The sequence below is a fragment of the Trachypithecus francoisi genome, unplaced genomic scaffold (genome assembly GCF_009764315.1).
Source record: "Trachypithecus francoisi isolate TF-2019V2 unplaced genomic scaffold, Tfra_2.0 Contig01436, whole genome shotgun sequence".
Classification (NCBI taxonomy): domain Eukaryota; kingdom Metazoa; phylum Chordata; class Mammalia; order Primates; family Cercopithecidae; genus Trachypithecus; species Trachypithecus francoisi.
In genome coordinates this window covers 737,598-759,008 of record NW_022681430.1, presented here as the reverse complement: position 1 = coordinate 759,008, position 21,411 = coordinate 737,598, and the positions used below count along the sequence as shown (strand labels likewise).

At 41.5% G+C, this 21,411-nt stretch overlaps 1 protein-coding gene across 7 annotated transcripts in view; it reads left to right on the top strand.

Annotated features, from left to right (window-relative positions):
- CPEB3 (cytoplasmic polyadenylation element binding protein 3) overlaps positions 1–21,411 on the top strand; it is a 255,676-nt gene that overhangs the window by 216,804 nt on the left and 17,461 nt on the right. For all 7 annotated transcript variants that reach the window (XM_033224394.1, XM_033224380.1, XM_033224386.1 and 4 more), the window contains one exon: positions 4,524–4,705. In XM_033224394.1, coding sequence (XP_033080285.1) covers positions 4,524–4,705 — 182 coding nt within the window. The remainder of the gene's footprint in view (positions 1–4,523; positions 4,706–21,411) is intronic.

Sequence of the window (21,411 nt, the reverse complement as noted above, 5' to 3'; positions counted from 1 at the left end):
CCTGGACAAAACTAAACATTTGAATACTACTCTGTCCTTAGCAGTGTGCCCAGAGCTCTCATGGGTGTTTAGTTCTCACAGTAACCCTGCGAGATTATAAGTGGTAGACTATGCTTTAGAGATGATGAAGCAGAGTTCAGATAGAGTAATTGGTCTTTCTCAGGGCAAAAGAAAGATGCTTTATTAAGCTGAGATCTGAGATGTTGTCTCAGTAACAGTAGTAACAGTCAACTTGGTACCAGTGCACTCTATCTGATTTAGTTCATTGTTCATACCATCTATTTGAAAATATTCTTAACTTCCCGACATATCTGATGCAGAGCAGAAGCTTATGAGCACACTTCTTCCCCTTGAAGTGTGTGAATTGCCCTTGAACCAACTTGACAATTGTGGTAAACCTAGGAAGCCCTCGTCAAGTTTAATCTTCCCGCTTTCAGAAGTCAAGACCTCTTTGATATCTTAAGGTGCTCTATGCCTCTTGCCTATCTGTTTTGTCCTTATTTCCAAAGAGAAGAAATATGGATTCTAGATTCACAGTTTAGAATCTGTAAAGACGAATGTGTTATTTTCCTCTGGAATCCTCATTTCTACTCTATCTCATTTGGCTGTCCAGTATCTCAAGTTCACATTTTGCCTTAGCTGGCTTTGAAATATATTATAATTAAATGATATAAATAGGGCCCTGAGGTGAAGCAGGGCTGGGAGGAGTCATCATGGGTTTCCTCTCTGGTGAACTAAAGACTCTTTAACATCTTTGTAAAGAATCAGGAGCAGGCCAAGAGCGGTGGCTCATGCCTGTAATCCCAGCACTTTGGGAGGCCAAGGCAGACAGATTACCTGATGTCAGGAGTTCAAGACCAGCCTGGCCAATATGGCAAAACCCCATCTCTACTAAAAATATAAAAATTAGTCAGGCATGGTGACTGCACACCTATAATCCCAGCTACTTGGGAGGCTGAGGCAGGAGAATTGCTTGAACCCAGGAGGTGGAGGTTGCAGTGAGCTGAGATGGCGTCACTGCACTCTAGCCTGGGCAACAGAGCAAGATTCCATCTCAAAAAAAAAAGGATCAGGAGCAAATCCAAGGAACCATAATTGAAGCCTATATTCAACTCCAGAGATGTAGTCATCACAATCCAAAGGAATTCATGGGGATGCTATGTGCTCCACATTGCTGCAGTATTCTAGTTTGCCCCTCCAGTCTGTGGCACAGTGACTCTCATCACAAGAGCCAGCATGTGGATTAGACTCATTGTGTTGCTGCTACCATGGAAGTTGTTCATGAGACAACTTAAGTTGTCTTAGGATCACAGAGCATCTTGTCCAAAAAGTACGGTATACCCTTGAACCATAGCTATTAGACCTGCCATCTTCCCACCATGACCAGACAGGCCCATGAGCACTGTCTGGATGGGAAAGAAAATAAAAAGTGGCTTGGAAAGTCTTGACTTCCTTGTGGACTGTATACCTGTTTTCACCTCTATGTGAACTCTGGATTCCTTCACCTCTATGCCCTGCTCTGGTACCCTTATCTTCCTCAGGTTAAATGTTAAGAACATGCTCCTGGGAGCTACTTTGTCTTTGCCCTCTGCAGAGGATGGTTTCAAATGAGGACTAGAAATTCTGTTTAGTACTTAAATGAGTTCAGCCTGCAGGAAGTATGCTGAATGAAGACTTACTGGTTGAGCAGAAGACCAAATACAAACAGCAGCTGTTTGACTACTGTTTACTTCTCTTCAAGGGTGGTCATAGTATTAGACTTTCTGTAGTTAAAATATAGATGAGGGTAGAGAGAGAGATGGGAAATTTTCATATTCTTCTCCCAAAAACCTCTTCTTAAGTCACCTTGGTTTCTTCTAGCTTCTCAACAAATTGCCCTTCACTTAAGTGAGACCTAATTGACTCAAATGTCTGCAGACTTTTTGGTGGCCAAAAAAGCAACTACATATAAGTTCATAAATGGAAATTATTTATTTATAATTAGTTTTCATAAGAGCATAAGCAGATGAGGGTTTCTGCTTCCTATCAAAAGTACTTAACTGCCAGCAACATCAGTCATGATCTAATCCTTGGAACGTGCAGATGATTTCAAACAGATAGATTCACAAAGTAATGGAATGTTTGTGCTTCTCTGGCATCAGAAGATCCTGAAGATTTTTTGGAGAACACTGTGGTGTAGAAAAATCTGTGGTTACAGTAACTGTCCTGCTTAGCTGGAGTTTCAAGCTTACCACTCATGTGCCTTCTTTCTAAATCAGGCACTTTATTGAGTCCTTCCTATGGTGGAAGACAAGTGCCATTCAATTCCTTGCCAGCATTCTTTTCCTGGCCATTCACCAGACTTGGAGATTGTTACTTCTCTTATTTCACTACAGAGGAAGCCTTGTCTTTTGAAAATTAGTATTTAAGTTATAGGGTCCTGAGGTTACTTATTTCACTAAACCCTTTCAACCAATAAGGGAAATGCATTAATGACTGCAATTAACAATTAATTCTGCCTTCAGTTTCTTGGTCTCTGTTACTGCAGTAATAGCCATATGAGGAGATCCTCAGACCATCAGAGGTTGTTGGGATGAAGTATAAGGACCTCTGATATTCAGGGTATGCGCACAATTCCTATTACATTGTTTGAATGAATGTGATTCCTGGATCCTGCCCCAAGACTGCAGTAAGCATCTACTTGGCTTTAACAGACAATGCTCCCTTGGCTGATATGGCTTAGTAATTCTGACCATAGTGGTATAATTGAGATAACTTTCTGCTGCTCTGTCTTTAATGGCGCTTACTCTTAGGCTTAGTTCTTACTAGATTATTTTCTCACCTTCTGAAAATTACTTGTTGGTTATGGGTTGTCCTTCCTATTAAAAATAGGCAGTTAGAAGATAGTCACCAATAGGCAATCTGGTATGTAAAGAACTTTTGAAGAAGTGTAAAGATAGCCTCTCTGACATAGCAACACAGTTTTACTTCTTGCCTCAGCAGTTTCATAGTACAGAAACCAGTAATGCTTGGCTTTCCTTTTGTTCATAGACATCTAGTGGAGTTCTTATACTGTTCAGCCCTTCACCCTTTGTACATTCTGTAGAACTCTTCTCCTAGAAGAGAAGAGTTGTGCTGCTCTCCATCTCCCCAGATACTGATTGCTGTGGAGCTCTACTATGTGATGATCTTTGCACATTGGCTGTGGCCCAGATCATTGTCTGTCTTCCCTGTCTTCTCCTTTCCAAATACCATATATAGGTGTTGAAACAGGTTCTTGGGTCACTTCCCAGGGGTAGTGCTGAGTCTTTTGGACTTATACTATGTGAGTAGCCTAAAAGGAATGGTCATACCTGGGAGAAGGTGCTGTCCACTATCAAGTAAACAATTGCCTTCAGACAATCTGGTATGCAGGTAAGTGCTACATGTTTTTCTAACGGTACCTTTATTGTTTTGTAACTATACCAATATAAAGGCATATTTAGGCCAGGCATGGTGACTCACGCCTGTAATCCCACCACTTTGGGAGGCCAAGACTGGTGGATCACTTGAGGTCAGGAGTTCAAGACCAGCCTGGCCAGCATGGTGAAACCCCATCTCTACTAAAAATACAAAAAATTAGCCAACTGTGGTGGCTCATGCCTGTAATCCCAGCTACTCGGGAGGCTGAGGCAGGAGAATCACTTGAACTGGGGAGGTTGTAGTGAGCCAAGATCACACCACTGCACTCCAGCCTGGGTGACAGAGCGAGACTCTGTCTCAGTAAACAAACAAACAAAGGCGTATTTAGAAGAAATGTGACAAGGAGTACAGGCCACACCTCTGAATCTATAGCAAGGTACAGCATGGGTATGTTTTTACTATTCGTGTAGCACCTTAGTGCTCTGGTAGGTTGTAAGTGCTCAGTAAATGTTTATTGTGGCTATTATCATTACTAGTATTATTATTTAGAATTCAATGGGAGAGGTTGGTATGAAGAGTTCACAGTTGGATTAGAATATACTCTAAAATCTTTACTTTTTTAAATTGTGGAGATTTACTTTAAGGCTGTAAATAAATTGTCTCTAGTTAAAACAAGCAGTTAATCCTTTCTATAGCTTAGTCCTAATATAGTAGTGTAACACTAGTAATTTCTTTTAGTCTTAGAGGTTAGTAAGTAGGACTGTTTCTTATTAACTTGTTAGGGCAGCATGAAATGCCTTGCCTACCCAAGGCACATTCCACTGGACTAACCAGTTAGAAATTAGAACAGGAGGATTACTGGTAGTTCATTTCTTCAATACTACTGCTAAAGTTCTGATTATATAAATTCTTGTGTGTATGTGTGTAAATTCCTAATTTTTTTTCCATTTTATTGCAAAACACCCTATTAGGACCTTCCCTACTTGAGTTGTAAGACTGGTGGGGACAGTCTTCTTGATACTTAACATGCGTTTTCCTTTTCTTAATTACATTGCATGATCTCTAAATAATTCTTCCTTCTCCTGGGCAAGAGTACCTCCCAAACATTTATACACATCCATGTTTTGTTTTGTTTTTTGCAGTTGAACTGGCAATGATCATGGACCGTTTGTACGGTGGTGTCTGCTATGCTGGCATTGATACGGACCCAGAGCTGAAGTACCCCAAAGGTGCTGGCCGCGTGGCATTCTCCAATCAGCAGAGTTACATTGCAGCCATCAGTGCTCGTTTTGTGCAGCTTCAGCACAATGACATTGACAAACGGGTAAGCACCTACTTAGGGTGGAACTGCTATGGGAGAGAAAAGAAGTTTGTTCTGTGGTTTCCTGGGAAGAAAGGCATCTTATGATCATAAGTGAGCAGCTCTACCTTGCATGGCATTAGTCCATGAGTCCATCTAGGCTGCCTAAAGAAGAGAGCACCACTGATGTTTAAGGCATTAAGGAATCTTCTGCCTCACCCATTCCCAGAGTGATGTTACACTTATGAAAATAATCTTGCAAAATTTAGCATACCAAACTAGTGCTGTTCAGAAGATGACACTGACAGTGTGTTAGCAGAGGTGGAGACCTGGTGACCTGCTTGACCTACATAGTGCTCTTAAAACAAACAACAAAGAAACTTAGATTAACATTTAAACATTCAGGAGTATATATGAGATGTTGAACTTCTGGTTTGAAAATTGTCAGGTGGCCGGGCCCGGTGGCTCACGCCTGTAAGGCCAGCACTTTGGGAGGCTGAGGCGGGTGGATCACGAGGTCAGGAGATTGAGATCATCCTGGCTAACAGGGTGAAACCCTGTCTCTACTAAAAATACAAAAAAAATTAGCTGGGCGTGGTGGTGGGCGCCTGTAGTCCCAGCTACTCGGGAGGCTGAGGCAGGAGAATGGCATGAACCCAGGAGGCAGAGCTTGCAGTGAGCCGAGATCGTGCCACTGCACTCCAGCCTGGGCGACAGAGCTAGTCTCCGTCTAAAAAAAAGAAAAGAAAAGAAAAGAAAAGAAAACTGCAAGATCATACATTGTGGCAATCATTGGAATCAAATAGCTGCTTTTCCCTTCAGTCTCCTCTTCAATTCACTGTTTCTTCTGCTTACACCATAGATGCGTATGCATTACCGGCCATGTTGTTCATCAGTGTTACCTGCCTGCCCTCTAGAGACATTAAGAGTGCTACCTCTGATGTAAAGAGGGGGCATGAAGTAGAGTTTTAGGCAGTTGGTGTACTTAATTGGTTTTGTAGATTGGCATGAGTTTAAATTCCTTGAATCCCAGCTTTGCCACTGTTGGGAAGCTTAGGGGTATGGAAGGCAGTAAGAGCCAATCTGGACCCTGTATTAATAAATGAAAAGAGCATGTAGGAGAATAGCACCAAGTCTTGAACACCTGCCTGTGCAACGGTGCAGTGACTATTAATTCTTCTAGTAAAGAATGTTCTTGGGGCACACACTGGACTAGAATTAATAAAGTAGTAAATCTGTTCCATATGAAGTTTCACATGATATCCTCTACAGTCAACTTTGACTCATTTTGTGTAGCAGGCAAGTTTCTTAGGTAAAAATTTTAACTGGTGATGGATTTTTCATATTCAGGATTATAGTTTTGTTAAGACATATGTCTGATCAAAAAGTACAAGAGCCAGGACTTAGAATAAATATTCTATTTTCTACTTCACTGAGCTTCCTGAGAGTAAGTGGTAGTGGTTTGGTTTTTAATTTAATTAAAATGAATAAAATAATTTAAAATTTTGAAACACTCTTTAAATTCATGGAGATACAAAGGCATAATAAAGATTCAACTCCATTCCTGGTTTTTAAGTATCCGTAGCAATCTGAGCATGCCCTTTTGTAACTGTAATCCCCCACACGACTGTAAGCTCCACAAAGATGGGCGTGGTGCTGTCTCATTCTCTGTCTGATCCCCAGTATTTACCCGTTGCTCGATTTAGTCATTGATGCTTGATAAACCTTTGTTGAATTAACACGTGGTGCTACTTGAGGGTTCTTTTAACTTCTGCTGCTGTTGCTGGTAGACGTGCTTGTGTCTGTACATTTGGGAGTCGTGTACCAGATTCCATTACATCGAGACCTCTATTGCGACTATCACAGGTGAACCTAGGCAATGAACTTAATCTGAAGAGCCTTGGCTTCTTATTTATATGGAAGTAGCTTTCTTTTTTCTCCTCTAAAGCCAGAACTAGTGACTGTACAGGAAGTAGATCCTGGAAATAATAAAATCTAGAGGAGGTCTCCATTTCCCCATGTCTCTGCCTTCCCTTTGCCTCCATCCTACCGACCTCCTGTCCTATTCCTTAGTAGAGGGAGATATGCTTGCCCCAAGGATTTATAGGAGGCATTGAGCCCCTGTAAGAACCAGAATAAATTCAGGTATTTATTTATTTGTTTGGTTGCCTACCGCTATTCTCACAACTACTGCGAGGCTCAGGCCCTCAGTATTTCTTCCCACAAGATTAGAACTAGGCTAAAAAGGAGAGAAATGGCTTTGCTTTTGTTAGCATGACTGTTGAACATACTCTGAAAATGTGTTTGGAACATCAAACTTCTCAGGGCTCAGGAAAACCACTGACTTTTCTGCTTGCTATAATTGGGTTAACCATATACTGTCTATATCTCAGAGTAGCCTTTGGTGAACACTTTAAGGTAGCAGCCAGTTGTAGTGGAAAGAGTAGGGAATTTGGAGCAAGAACAGATTCCAATACATTTAAACCTTTGCTGCTTCAGTCAGTCACTGTCAAGCCCAAGCAAGTTACTTAAGGCCAGAAGCCTCAGGTCCTCATCTGTAACTCCTTCCTGGGGATGGTCTGAAGATTAAATGAAATTTTTTCTGAAAAGCCAGATCCTTATAGCAGGTCGACAAGTATTTAACCAGCAAGTATTCATCTTGCTACAAATGTACTTAATATTGATTTTTGTTAATATTTTATAGCTTGAGTTTTAAAAGTTGCTCTGTTGAAGAAGTAGCAAAAAAGTTTAGTGGTTAGTGAAAAAAGCACTGGTCCTGAGTCAGATGGCCTGGGTCTAGATCTGGTCTTGTTCTCTCCCTGGGGTTACATGCACCTTGGGCAGGTCACTTAAATTCTGAGCTTCAGTGTACAGTGAAGGTAATAGTAATAGCCCATGAGATTAGTGAGAAGCCCAGACGAGATATTGTTCAAGAAAGCAGTATGTACACTGTGTATGTGTATGGTGGGACTGTCGCAGTGGGCACAAGAATGCTGCTTCCATGTGACACTGGGAAAGGACCCAACAGTTTCTCCAGTGCCCTGGGATGAGAGTCATCTGAGGGGAATATTGGAAGTCATTGAAAGTGGCAAAGTCCCTACTCTCCCTTTTTCCCGTCAGGGACCAGCTCCATCTTCTTTGTTTGCTCTGACCAATATGGAGATCTCTTCCCCCCCTCTCTCCTCCCCTCCCCTCCCGTTTTCTTCCGTTTTCTTTTTATTTTGAGACAGGGTCTCACCCTGTCACCCAGGCTGGAGTGCAGCTTCAACCTCCTGGGCTCAAGTGATTTTCCCACCTTAGCTTCCCCAGTAGCTGGGATCACAGGTGCATACCACCATGCCTGGCTGATTTTTTTGTATTTTTGGTAGAAATAAGGTTTTACCATATTGCCCAGGCTGGGCTCAAATTCCTGGGCTCAGGTGATCTGCCTGCCTCAGCCTCCCAAAGTGCTGGGATTATAGGCTTGAACCACTGCGCCCGGCCCAACATCCTTTCTTTATTATGAGACGCAAGCCAAGTTCCATCTTGAGTTGGGCTCCTTTTTCACTGTTCGTCTGTGAACATTACACTCCCTTCCCCCAAACTGTTACAGTGTCCCCTTCGTTTTCTTCTTGCTTAGAATATAGCCAGTAGTACTTTATTTTATTGCCTCTGGCATTTTGAGCTTCTGTTAACTATACCTTTCATAGGTACATTTTTAGGTTCATTCATGGTTTTATTTTTATTCACCTTTCTCGTAAAGCTTACATTTAAGCTTTCCAGAGAGCTCCCATTTCATATAAGCACATTTGTATTTCCTTAGGTAATGCCATTTTTCTTTTTCAGAAAAAATGATCATCCATGATTGTCTACAGATAATTTCTATCACTAGGCAAACCTTGTTTCCTGAATAACCCCTCCAGGTTTTTAGTAGTAGTCTGATATCTCATGGAAAGGTTCTGAAACTTGCAGTACCAAAAGTCAGGAGCACATGTCCACCTGTGTACACAGTCCCTTTTCCTTGCTATTACAGATTCCAAGGTGCCACAGTCATTTCCTTTCCTCCCTCCCTCCCTCCCTCCCTCCCTTCCTTCCTTCCTTCCCCTTCCTTCCTTTTTTCTTCCCCCCTCCTCCTCCTCCTTTCTTCTCTCTCTTCTTTCTTTCCTTCTTCTCTTTCTCCTTCTTTTTCTTCCTTCCTCCTTCTTCTTCCTTCTTTTTTCTTCCTCTACTTTGAGACCTTTATTTACTTTCCCATATCAACGAACATGAGTAGGCCAGGCACAGTGGCTCATGTCTATAATCCCAGCATTTTGGTAGGCCAAAGTGGCAGGAGCACTTGAGCTCAGAAATTCGAGACCAACCTGGGCAACATACGGAGACCCCATCTCTACACACAAAAAATTTTTTTTGATTAGCCAAGTATGGTGATACATGCCTGTGTGATTCCAGCTATGGGGGGAGGCTGAGGAGGGAGGATTGCTTGAGCCCAAGAGGTCGAAAGTCTTATATCTCCTCAGGAAAATACAGCACTATTGAGTGCTGCGGACTCTACAGAGAACTTCAGTCTTTGGTCATAGCATTCATCTCCTGCCTTCTGATGTGACCCCAGAGTTGGCTTTAAACCAATACCTTGACTATTTTAAGTAGCATCAACCTTTATTACCTTTTTACTCAAAGCATCCTCCTTTACTGTCTGCATCATTATAAATATAGATGCAGTGAATTTTTAAAACTAGAGATGGCATTGAAGGGTCACTTACTTCCTGTTTGCAGCCCTTATCTCTCAAGGAGAGTGGGAGGGGGCCACCTGCAGAGCAGCAATGCCTGACCATTGAGGGAGACAATTCATTAAGTGTTGGGACAGTGAACGCAGTAGGGCCATATGAGGCGTGTCCCCTCAGGTTGCACCTTTCTTGTGTACACTGTGGAAGGTACATGAAGAAGAAATTGACTGGTATATCTCCTTTACCTCTTGTATCCAACCAACTTTTTCCAAAAAAGATATCTCTTTTGAGAATTTATATGTTTATTATTGTCGTTGATCTTTGGCGAAGCTTTTATATGGAGTGTTTCATGGGAGAAATACAAGCTTTGTAGATTTGATTTCTCACCATCTTAGAGACTTTTTGGCTTGCTTATGAGTATAAAATATGTCAGTATGCACCATTTATATTATTTAATTTATCTATGTTATCCTGTAGATTTGGTACTTTCATCTCTGCTGTCATCTCACTCATCCATAATCTCATGATCTTTAAGGAAGAGGTGTTTTTGTTGTTTGTAACAGCTTTGTTGAGCTGTTTTATGCTATTCACATAGCATACAGTTCACCCAGTTGAAGTGTACAATTGCATGTTTTTTAGTATATTTACATAATTGTGTAGCCATCACAATCAGTTTTAGAACACAAAGGTATTTTTTTAACCATCCCGTATTTCATGTCTTAAGGAACATAGAGGTGTTTTAATGTACAGCCTTTAAGTCTGCAATAAGATCATAAGCATAATAACAATAGTGGAATGGTTATAGGGAATACACTTTATTTATTCTCTATAATTACTCAGCTCATAATATAGAGAGGATCCTACTTATTTAACCTGCACTCTTCAAAGTCACAGGAACAAAGTAGCCCAGGCTCTTGGGGGGAACTTCTGAACCCTACTATAACTGTGATTAGAGTCCCTCTTGTTTGAGTAGGTTGATAAATGTACACATCAGCAATGTGGGAGGACTAAGAGAAGTGGAAGAGGCTTCTTCTGCTGGGAGTTCCTTACAGAGCTGCTATCATCTTAATTCTGTCATTTTTGCTCAGGAGTCTGAATGAAAGTGCTTGGCACACAGCAGGCATTCACTAATGTGCAGAATCAAGCAGGAGGATATATATTAGGGCAAAGACTGGAAGCAGCCATGGAAGCCTGAATACTAGACATCTAGAGTCATCTCTCACCTGGACATCCAGAATATCTTCCCCTGCGGCTCCCAATTCAATTTTATCCCATCTCCAAGTCATTTTTTACATAGCAACCAGAGCGAGCTTTTTATACTCACAATTTACTCATGTCTTTTCACTCCTTTAAACCTTTTGATTATGTTCCACTGCCCTTAGGATAAAGGTCAAAGTCCTTAAAATTGCCTAAATGACCCTTCATGTACTATGTACTTCTGCCTTAGCACTCACTTCTCCCTTCCTTACCTTGAGCCAGCCACAGCTGGCCTTTTCCCCTATTTCTCAGGGTCATTATACATATGGTGCCTGGCTAATACCCACCTATCCTTCAGGTCTCAGCTTAATTGTGATATTTTTAAGAATCCTTTCTTCATTGGAGCTTACACCTCCCCCATAGATTGTTGTCGTAATACATGTCTGCCATTCATTTGTGGCATTAAATGCCAGTATAATGAAATAATGCTTTGTTTAATGTCCATCTACTCTGTTAGATGATACAAATTCAGGAGAGCAATAACTGTGTCTTTCAGTTTAACTATGGTATACACAATGCCTGACATCTAGTGGGCACACATTAATTATTTTTGAATTAATGCATGAATGAGTTATTATAGTGAATGAATGATGATTGAGAGGTGACACAAGAGGCCAGACACAGTGGCTCATGCCTGTAATCCCAGCACTTTGGAAGGCTGAGCTGGGAGGACTGCTTGAGGCCAGGAGTTTGAGACCAGCCTGGGCAATGTAGCGAAACCTCATTCTCTTAAAAAAAAACATTTTTTTTAATTTAAAAAAATTAAAAAGAGTTAAAAAGAGAGATGGCCCAGATGGAAGACCTTTTATACCATTCTTTCACATATCCAACTGTCCACCAGAGGGCACTTTGCACAGCTTTCTTTTTCTACTTAGTTAAAGACACTCAAATAATAAAGAAATTTAGATTTCACTGTTTAGAATATCAAAAGTGTTTTTTGGCACTTATAATACACTCAAGTTGGACTTAACCTTAGGTATGATCTGGTCCAACCCCCTTTGTTTTGTACACAGGAGAATCTAAGAGAGGTTTGGAAACTTTGTCAAGATACTTGACAATTGAGGGCAGAGCTCTCTTCGTTGGATGCCCTTCCTGAGCCTTGCTGCTCATCCAGGGGCTCACACCTATAATCCTAATGTTTTGGGAGGCTAAGGTAGGAGGATAGCTTGAGGCCAGGAGTTCAGCTTGAGGCTGGGAGTTCAAGACCAGCCTGGGCAACATAACAAGACCCTCATCTCGCCAAAAAAATTTTATTTTTTTAAATTAGCCAGGTGTGGGGACACATGCCAGTAGTCCTAGCTACTTGGAAGGCTGAGGCAAGAGGATCTATGAAGCCCAGGAGCTTGAGGCTACAGTGAGATATGACTGCATCACTGAACTCCAACCTGGGTGACAAAGCGAGATCCCATCTCTTTAATTTTTTTAAAATTTAGTAAAGATGTTGGCAGTTTTAGTGTTATGAAACTTTTTTGTTTTTGTTTTTGTTTTTTTGAGATGGAGTCTCGCTGTGTCACCCAGGCTTGAGTGCAGTGGCGTGATCTCCGCTCACAGTAACCTCCGCCTCCCAGGTTCAAGCTATTCTTCTGCCTTAGACCCCCGAATAGCTGGGATTACAGGTGCCTGCCACTACGCCCAGCTAATTTTTTGTATTTTTTTACTAGAGACAGAGTTTCACCATGTTGGCCAGGCTGGTTCTCAAACTCTTAACCCTAGGTGATCCGCCTGCTTTGGCCTCCCAAAGCGCTGGGATAACAGGCATGAACCAATGGGCCTAGCCTCTGAAACATTTTGTTGTAAATGACACAGATAGGGCCAGGCACACTGGTTCACACCTGTAGTCCCAGAACTTTGGGAGGCCAAGGTGGAAGGATCACTTGAGGCCAGGAGTTCAAGACCAACCTGGACAATATAGTGAGCCCCAGTATCTACAAAAATAAAACAAATTAGCCAGGAATAGTGGCACATGCCTCTAGTCCCAGCTACCTGGGAGGCTGGGATGGGAGCATTGCTTGAGCCCAGGAGTTTGAGGCTGCAATGAGCTACAATTATACCAGCCTGGGTGACACAGTGAGACCCTATCTCAAAGAAAAAAAAAAAAAAAGACACAGATTCATGCCTTAGTTTTTACTTCCAAGGAAAAAAGTTATTAACATCTTGAAATAAATCAATTAAGGCTTACTTATGGCTCATGTTCACTAGTTATTGGCTAATTGGTCATTTGTCCATATGTTGACAACATCAATGTTGTATGATACTCAGCACATAATTCTCAGCATGTCTTCTGCCTCCACATACTTGAAGTGTATGTTATACTCGTGGGTGACAGAGGCTCCCTAGAACTCTAATAGGGTGGGGCAGTTACAGGCATGACCATTAGTATGTACGCGGGGGATACATTCCATACTCAACTCTATCCCCACCTCCTAGAGAACCACTGCTGTAGTTTAAAAAAAAAAAAAAAAAAAAAGTACTGGCTTAGGAATTGAGAGATCTGGGTCTATTCCTAGCTGTTTTCCAATCATGGTACGACCTTGGGCAAGCTACTTAACCTTTAGAGGCTTGATTTCAATATCCTGAGGTAATAAGAACACCATTCTAACTGCCTCACACTTCATTGCACAGAGAAACCATGACAGTTAAAGAGGTGCTCTGGGAGGTTACTAGGCTGTACAGACAGATGTTGATTTGTATGATTGCTGAGCCTGGCCTATTTAAATTGTGCTATGGCCTAATCATATGTCAAGGCTAATTGTTGGCTCTTTTTTTTTTCCTTTTAAAGTATTTATTCAGTTCCACTAAGTATCCTTGATATAAGGAAAATGAAATAGTTGAAGTTGATACTTAAAGTTAACATAGGTGCCAATCTGTCAACATTCTGGTTGGATGTCGGTCAAGACACACATGTAAAGACTAAGTTCCTTTTATAGATGTAGACAACTGAGTATGTTATTTAAAGGATTGAAGGCTTTTTTCACTTTAGTCTTGAAAGTGGTATTTTTACCAATATAATTTCTCTGATAATGAAAAGATTTTGAACCTGAAATGAAATACACGTTAGGATTAAATTTTGCTTATATTCCTTTGAATGGTGTTTCTGTAAAAAACTAAGTTTAAAGTATTTAAACACAATAAGAGCCAAAGATGGCACCTGTACACATTCTTTGTGTTCTAATGGTATTTTTAGAAGTGATGCCAAATGAACTCTTAAGATATAAAAGCTTTGCTAAATCCAGTTTTTTTTTTAAATGTAATGGAAATCTAGGTTATTTACATATGAAAGATTTTTGTAGTGTGCAAATGAGATCATTGAAAATGGGTAATGCTTTTACGTAGCCGGTTTTCTACCCTTGTCTACTCTGTGTGGTCGTGAGAAAATTTTTAAAATGTAGAATCAGTTGAATCTCCCTTAGCCTAGCAAAAACGTATGACTTGATAGATATGAAAAATCTGTTTATAAAAATCTGAGGCAATTCCCCCTGCCCCCCATCACAACCATTGTATAGCTCAGCTTGGTCATGTTGTCCCCTAGAAATTTGTAAATCAGATGTTTACAGCTTTAAATGCATCATGCTACATTGGTTATCGTTTCCCAATTCATCCCATAGAAATATTTTTACTAGTAGAAAGGATACTAGACTAGAATCAGCCAGTCTGGGGTTTTAGTCTTGACTGTACCACTTAGTATAAAGCTTGAAGTGTGTGTGTGTGTGTGTGTGTGTGTGTGTGTAAATGAAAGTGTTTTTGAAAACTGAAAAGCACTCTGTCAATATACAGTAGCACTGATAACACATTAATTTATGTCAAACCATGGATGACTAATATTTGAACTCTTCTGGAACATGCTTATTAAAAACAATCTAATTGGAATTTCAGGTGATAAAAGGAGTTAAATATTTCAGGCAAAATCGGGGTAAAGTTGGTTGATTATTTGAGTTCTTTTTTTTTTTTAAACCTGTCACTGACTTGAAGCTCATATATGAGGCTTTTATTCTTATTTTTATTTTTGTTGTTGCTGTTGCTGTTTGAGATGGAATCTCATTTTGTTGCCCAGGCTGGAGTGCAGTGGCACGATCTTGGCTCACTGCAATCTCCACCTCCTGGGTTCAAGCGATTCTCCCACCTCAGCCTCCCGAGCAGCTGGGATTACAGACACCCACCACCACGCCCAGCTAAGTTTTGTATTTTTAGTGGAGACAGGGTTTCTCCATGTTGACCAGGCTGGCTTCGAACTCCTGAGCCCAGGTAATCCACCCGCCTCGGCCTCCCAAAGTGCTGGGATTACAGGTGTGAGCCCCTGTGCCCGGCCATATATGAATTTTTTAAGCGGAGGGAGAGATATCTCAGCAGGCAGGTCTTCTCTACCCATATTCTAGGGAAAATGTCCCTAGAATTAGTTCCTCAATGTTTAACATGTGCTCCATAAAATATGAGTCTCCTGGGATTTTATTTTATTTAAAAATTTTTTTATTTAAAAAATTTCGCTGAGTCAAATGAGTTTGGAAATACTCGTTTAAAGAAAGGCTGGTTTATTCTATGACATATTATAATCTTTCATATACTAATCTTCATTGTGAAGACCCAAGAAGGAGGTAATACGCAGTTTTTCACAAATTTGTTTTGATCATGGAAAAATGTGTCATTCATTGGAAATAATGTTTTAGAGAACCCAATTGAGAAAAACACTGTGTTTGCAGCTTCTTTCCTTTCATGCTCAAATTCAGAAGCTTGATAAGCAGTTGATTGTTTTTCCCTCTTTCTGTTAGGCCCTTTTGTCCAAGTGTGTCCCATCTACCATGTACTTTCTGTCTACAGAGGGTTTGGGACAGGGCAAGGAAATAGCAGCTGCATATCCATGTAGTAGTGGGGCATTGACGTTGTGGTTGATATTCCCTTTAGTATTTGTAATTCTTTATCTTTTGATTATTTGAGATTATCTGTCACATCTAAAATGTCTCCATATAAGAAGAAAAAATCATTGTTGAAATCCGTACACCATTGACAAAGTGTTCCCGTGACTCTATTTTAGCTTCATGTTGGGAACCAGGGCGCTTTTCAGTTTGCCAATTTTGGACTTTCTAATACTTTTTATTTAAAGAACATTGTGGCTGGCATGTGGCTCATTACAAAGTGTAATTCCAGCACTTTGGAGGCCGAGGCGGGTGGATCATTTGAGGTCAGGAGTTCGAGACCAGTCTGGCCAACACAGTGAAACCCCCATCTCTAATAAAAATACAAAAATTACCCAGATGGTAGTGGTACTTGCCTGTAATCTCAGCTACTCAGGAGGCTGAGGCAGAAGAATCACTTGAGCCTGGGAAGTGGAGGTCGCAGTGAGCCGAGATCATGCCATTGCACTCCAGCATGGGTAACAGAGTAAGACCCTGTCTCAAAAAGGGCATTGTGATAGCTAAGCACATAATATTTGCTTTGAATAGCATGTTCTTTAGAATAGTCAATTTTTTATTTAATGGCCTTTTATCCATTATACCGTTCTTTGCAAGTACCTTAAGTACTTAATATATTTAATCTTTTTTTCTCTCTCTCTTTCTGTTTAGTAGACACATGTTGGGCATAAATTTAGTAGACTACCAAAGGCTGTATATTTTTAGCCTACATGAAGATTAATATGACCCATATTTCCGTTAGGAACCATACTAACAGAAATGTTGTTAATACCGTACTTTGTTCCTGACCACAGCGGGAATATATACAATGACTCAATAGCAAAAGAAGTGAGGGTGAGATGACCTGTTCTCAGACTATTTCTACTCCTATCCTTAGTTGGGATTCATACAACCCAGCCTTTATCTTGCTGCTCTTAGTGGTTCCTGCCTGACCTGGCTTGAAAGCTTCCTAGTTGTGTCTATAGCTATGTTTGACTTGACCCTAGAGGAAGCAACACTCAGAAGTGAGTTCAAATATCATCTGAACTAATCCTACCTGGGCTTATTTTGAAGTACTGGGAGTCTCAGAGCCCTTGACTAGAAATAGTTTTTTAAAGGGAGTTTGGGTTGTCTAAAGGAAGATAAAGATCTTTGAATGGAATAGAACCTTTTGTCCAGGCTCTCCTTCCAAGTCCTGACTTCTGACTCTCCTGTCCTTCTCTGTTCTTTCATGTCTCCTCCTTTGGACTTGTGATCATTTTTAATATGAAAACTCTTTACAGTGATTTAAATATTCATTTTTCCTGCTCATAGTTCAGTGTAGAGGTTGTTTATGAGATAAAGAATTGGAAAAATGTCCATTGCCTTACTTATCTCAGTAGAACATTCAGATTCAACTCTAGAAGTCAGGTGTCAGAAGTAAGTCAGCAGTCTTTTGGTGAATGCTTATTCCTGTTTGTAAGAGCTGGTTCAAACCCCTCATAGGCTAGGGGAAACAGAGGCTCATGAGGTTGTGTGGTATGGCCAGGGTGCTCTGCACCTCTATACCCTCAGGGGTTGATAGCATGATAGTTATGCGTTTCACATTTTTAACGACTTTCTTGCCCTTTGTTCACCATATGATACACTTTTCTACTACTAGCACTTGGTTTTGGACTGATTTATACCCATACTTCCAGCCCCATTTCCAAGCAGCATAGCAGGAAACCGGACTGTGCCGGATACTGTCAGCCCACCCTTCTGTGTTTCATGAAAACATTATCTTAGGGCTAAACAGAGCAGCACTCATAGAACTCTTTGCACTCCATAAACATATGGCAGAGGCATTGACACAGAAGCCTTGCTATGGGAAAATAAGTAAGTTCTTAAACTGTGGGAAGGGCACAAAGGTAATTTTAAAATCTTTCATCTACTAGCAGTTGAGAATGTGAAAAATGGTAAGTCTCATCCTTTGTAAGGTAAAAAGAAAATAAAATCCCAACTGTTTCCCCTCGGATTTTTAAAAATCTACCCTAGATTGCTTCTAAAATTAATAACTATATCTGAGAATTTTGGATAACTTTGTTGGTGTGGAAAAGCTGTTTTCACATTGCCCCTTTAATTTTGTTTATTTTTATTTATTTATTTTTTTGAGATGGAGTTTTGCTCTTGTTGCCCAGGCTGGAGTGCAATGGTGTGATCTTGGCTCACTGCAACCTCTGCCTCCCGGGTTCAAGCAATTCTCCTGCCTCAGCCTCCCGAGTAGCTGGGATTACAGGCGTGCGCCACCACACCCAGCTAATTTTGTATTTTTAGTAGAGACGGGGTTTCTCTGCGTTGGTCAGGCTGGTCTCGAACTCCTGACCTCAGGTGATCTGCCCGCCTCGGCCTCCCAAAGTGCAGGGATTACAGGCGTGCACCACTGCGCCCAGGCTGCCACTTTAATTTTCTTTTTTTTTTTTTTATTTCTTTGAGACAGAGTTTCGCTCTTGTTGCCCAGGCTGGAGTCCAGTGGCGCTATCTTGGCTCACTGCAACCTCCGCCTCCCAGGTTCAAACGATTCTCCTGCCTCAGCCTCCCAAGTAGCTGGGACTACAGGCACGCACCACCATGCCCGGTTAATTTTGTATTTTTCGTGGAGACGGGTTTTGCCATGGTGGTCAGGCTGGTCTCGAACTCCTGGCCTCAGGTGATCCACCCACCTCGTCCTCTCAAAGTGCTGGGATTACAGGCATGAGCCACCACACCTAGCTGCCACTTTAATTTTCTAGGCATCTGTCATCTGCTTTCTAAACAACAGCATTCCAGCTCATAGTTGAAAAACTAAAAATTTATTTATTTTTTGAGATGGAGTCTCGCTGTGTCGCCCAGACTGGAGTGCAGTGGCATGATCTTGACTCACTTTCATCCTCCACCTCCCAGATTCAAGCAATTCTCCTGCCTCAGCCTCCTAAGTAGCTGGGGTTCCAGGCGCCTACCATCATGCCCGGCTAATGTTTTTTTGTATTTTTAGTAGAGACGGGATTTCACCATGTTGGCCAGGCTGGTTTCGAGCTACTGACTTCAAGTGATATGCCGCCTCAGCCTCTCAAAGTGCTAGAATTACAGGTGTGAGCTATTGTGCCCAGCCAAAATGTATGTTTAGACATTCTTTGTATTGTCTGCTGGTGGAAGCCTGCTTTAGCAACCAGACACTATATTTAGTGGGAATATTAATGAGGTTACTGTGGTTTTTAGGCCTGGCTAGATGTGCTCTATAACACATGCCAAGATTATGATCACATTATGTTGAAAAGCTTTTAGCACACCAAATAAATGGGCTTTCCAAGAAGCTTTGTTGTCCCAGATGTTAGGAAATGGCCTAAGTCAGCCAGGGCCCTTTCATGGGGTGCCCAGGTTCGCATCAAGGCCAGATCTGAAAACAGGGACACTTACACTCAACTCTTAATTTTATTTATCTGTCTCTCTGTCTGTCTGTCTATCTATCTATCTATCTCTCTCTCTCTCCTCTCTCTCTCTCTCTCTCTCTATCTATCTATTTTTGAAGATGCTGTTCAGGCTCGACTTGAACTCCTGGGCTCAAGTGCCTCAGCCTCCCAAGTAGCTGGGATTACAGGCACACCTCACCATACCCAGCCCAACCCTTCATTTTTTAAACATTGTTCCCTTAAATAGTTCTAAAACCAAGTTTTTAGTGCTACCTTTTTCCTAGCCATTGCATAGTATATTTTTTAAAGAGGAGAACTTTGGGCCGGGCGCAGTGGCTCACGCTTGTAATCCCAGCACTTTGGGAGGCCGAGATGGGCGGATCACGAGGTCAGGAGATCCAGACCATCCTGGCTAACACGGTGAAACTCCATCTCTACTAAAAATACAAAAAATTAGCTGGGCGTGGTGGCAGGCGCCTGTAGTCCCAGCTACTCGGGAGGCTGAGGCCGGAGAATGGCGTGAGCCCGAGAGGCAGAGCTTGCAGTGAGCCGAGATCGCGCCACTGCACTCCAGCCTAGGCGACAGAGCGAGACTCCGCCTCAGAAAAAAAAAAAAAAAGGAGAACTTTGATACATTATTACTGATCTCTGCTTGATTTGACTCTGAAGAGTCATAGTTTTGGAATTTTGCCAGGCTGACTTTTTAAATCTTTTTTTATTTTTTATTTTATTTTATTTTTTGAGACAAGGTCTTACTCTATCACCCAGGTTGAAGTGCAGTGGTACAATCTTAGCTCACAGCAACCCCTGCCTTCCAGACTCAAGTGATTCTCCCACCTCAGCCTCCCGAGTAGCTGGGACCACAGGAGTGCACCACCACAACTGGCCAGTTTTTTGTGTTTTTGATAGAGATGGGGTTTCAGCATGTTGCCCAGGCTGGTCTTGAACTCCTGAGCTCAAATGATCTCCACGCCTCAGCCTCCCAGTGTGCTGGAATTATAGGTGTGAGCTACCGCACCTGGCCGAGCTGACTTTTTAAAGGACAGGCAAAACCCAGGTGTGAGTTCAAATTATGACTTGAACTGATTCTAAATGGGCTCATGTTAAAGCACTGAGTCCCAGATGTAGTTTTTAAATGAAGCTATTGTAGTTTAAATATAATTTATTAAACTTATTTGAGGTGCTATGTTCCCTTAGATTTTCTCAGACCTCAGGAATGTGTCTTAAAAAAAAAATAGTGAACTGGGGTTGAAATTTTCCTCTATTGGTCAGAAATAATACTTATTTTAGAAATATTCTTTAGCCAGGTGTGGTGGCTCATGCCTGTAATCCCAGCACTTTGGGAGGCCAAAGCGGGCAGATCACTTGAGGCCAGGAGTTCGAGACCAGCCTGGCCAACATGGTGAAACCCGTCTCTACCAAAAATGCAAAATTAGCCAGGCATGGTGGCACATGCCTGTAATTCCAGCTACTTGGGAGACTGAGGCACGAGAATCACTTGAATCCAGGAGATGGAGGTTACAGTGAGCCAAGATTATGCCACTGTACTCCAGCCTGGTGACAGAGCGAGACCCTGTCTCAAAAGTAAAATAAAAAATTGTAAAGAAATGCTCTTCTCTTGATTGAGTCATATATTTGCAACCATCTTAACTAATACATTGATTACCCAATATGGGGGACATTATCTATCATGGCAGTGAGCTCTGGTTATCTTGTGTCTAGACTTATCTCTGTTGTATTGCCTTTAACAGTTGAAAATGTGTCAACAGCTTGCTTATGTTATCAGTTGATTTCTCACTTCTTTTTATCATGGATAACTACTTTGGTCTGATTTCTCAAAGTAACCTAGTGAGTTAAAAAAAGTTTAAAGAAACAAAATTCCTCATTACTAAAGTGTACCTCTTTAATGAATATAACTCATTCCTAAGAGCTATCAGAGTATTTCTGAAACACACAGTATATTGAGCTCACACTAAACAGTGACCATGGGGCAGCCTCTAGTTGGAGTTTCTACTTCTGATCCTGGCAATGCTGTGGATGTCTATGGCCATAGTTTAGATATCTGTATTGTGAATCATGGCCTCCTTTCAGCCAGCATAGTGTAGGATCTCCAAGTGAGTCAGGTCCTTCTGACAATGTCATGTCCTTCTAAAGTGTGGTCCTCAAAATGGAAAGCCAGAGTTGAGGTTTCTTACCCAGAGTACAGCTGGCTCTTCCTTTCAGTGTTCTAAATATTTTGCCTCTGTTGATAAAGCCTGACATTGCAATGGCCCCTCATAGCATTTGGCCTAAATCTCTGGGTAGTCTGGAGAGAGACAGAAGGTGCTCACTCAAGTCCCTGTGTCCAGTAGTTTACTCCAACAATGTGATTATGAGAGCTTCTCTTTGAAGCCAGAAGAGGAACCCAACCTCAGAGCTAATGTTTTCCATTCAAGTAGCCCCCATACTACTTCTCACCTACTCTATTTTCTGAGTTCTCC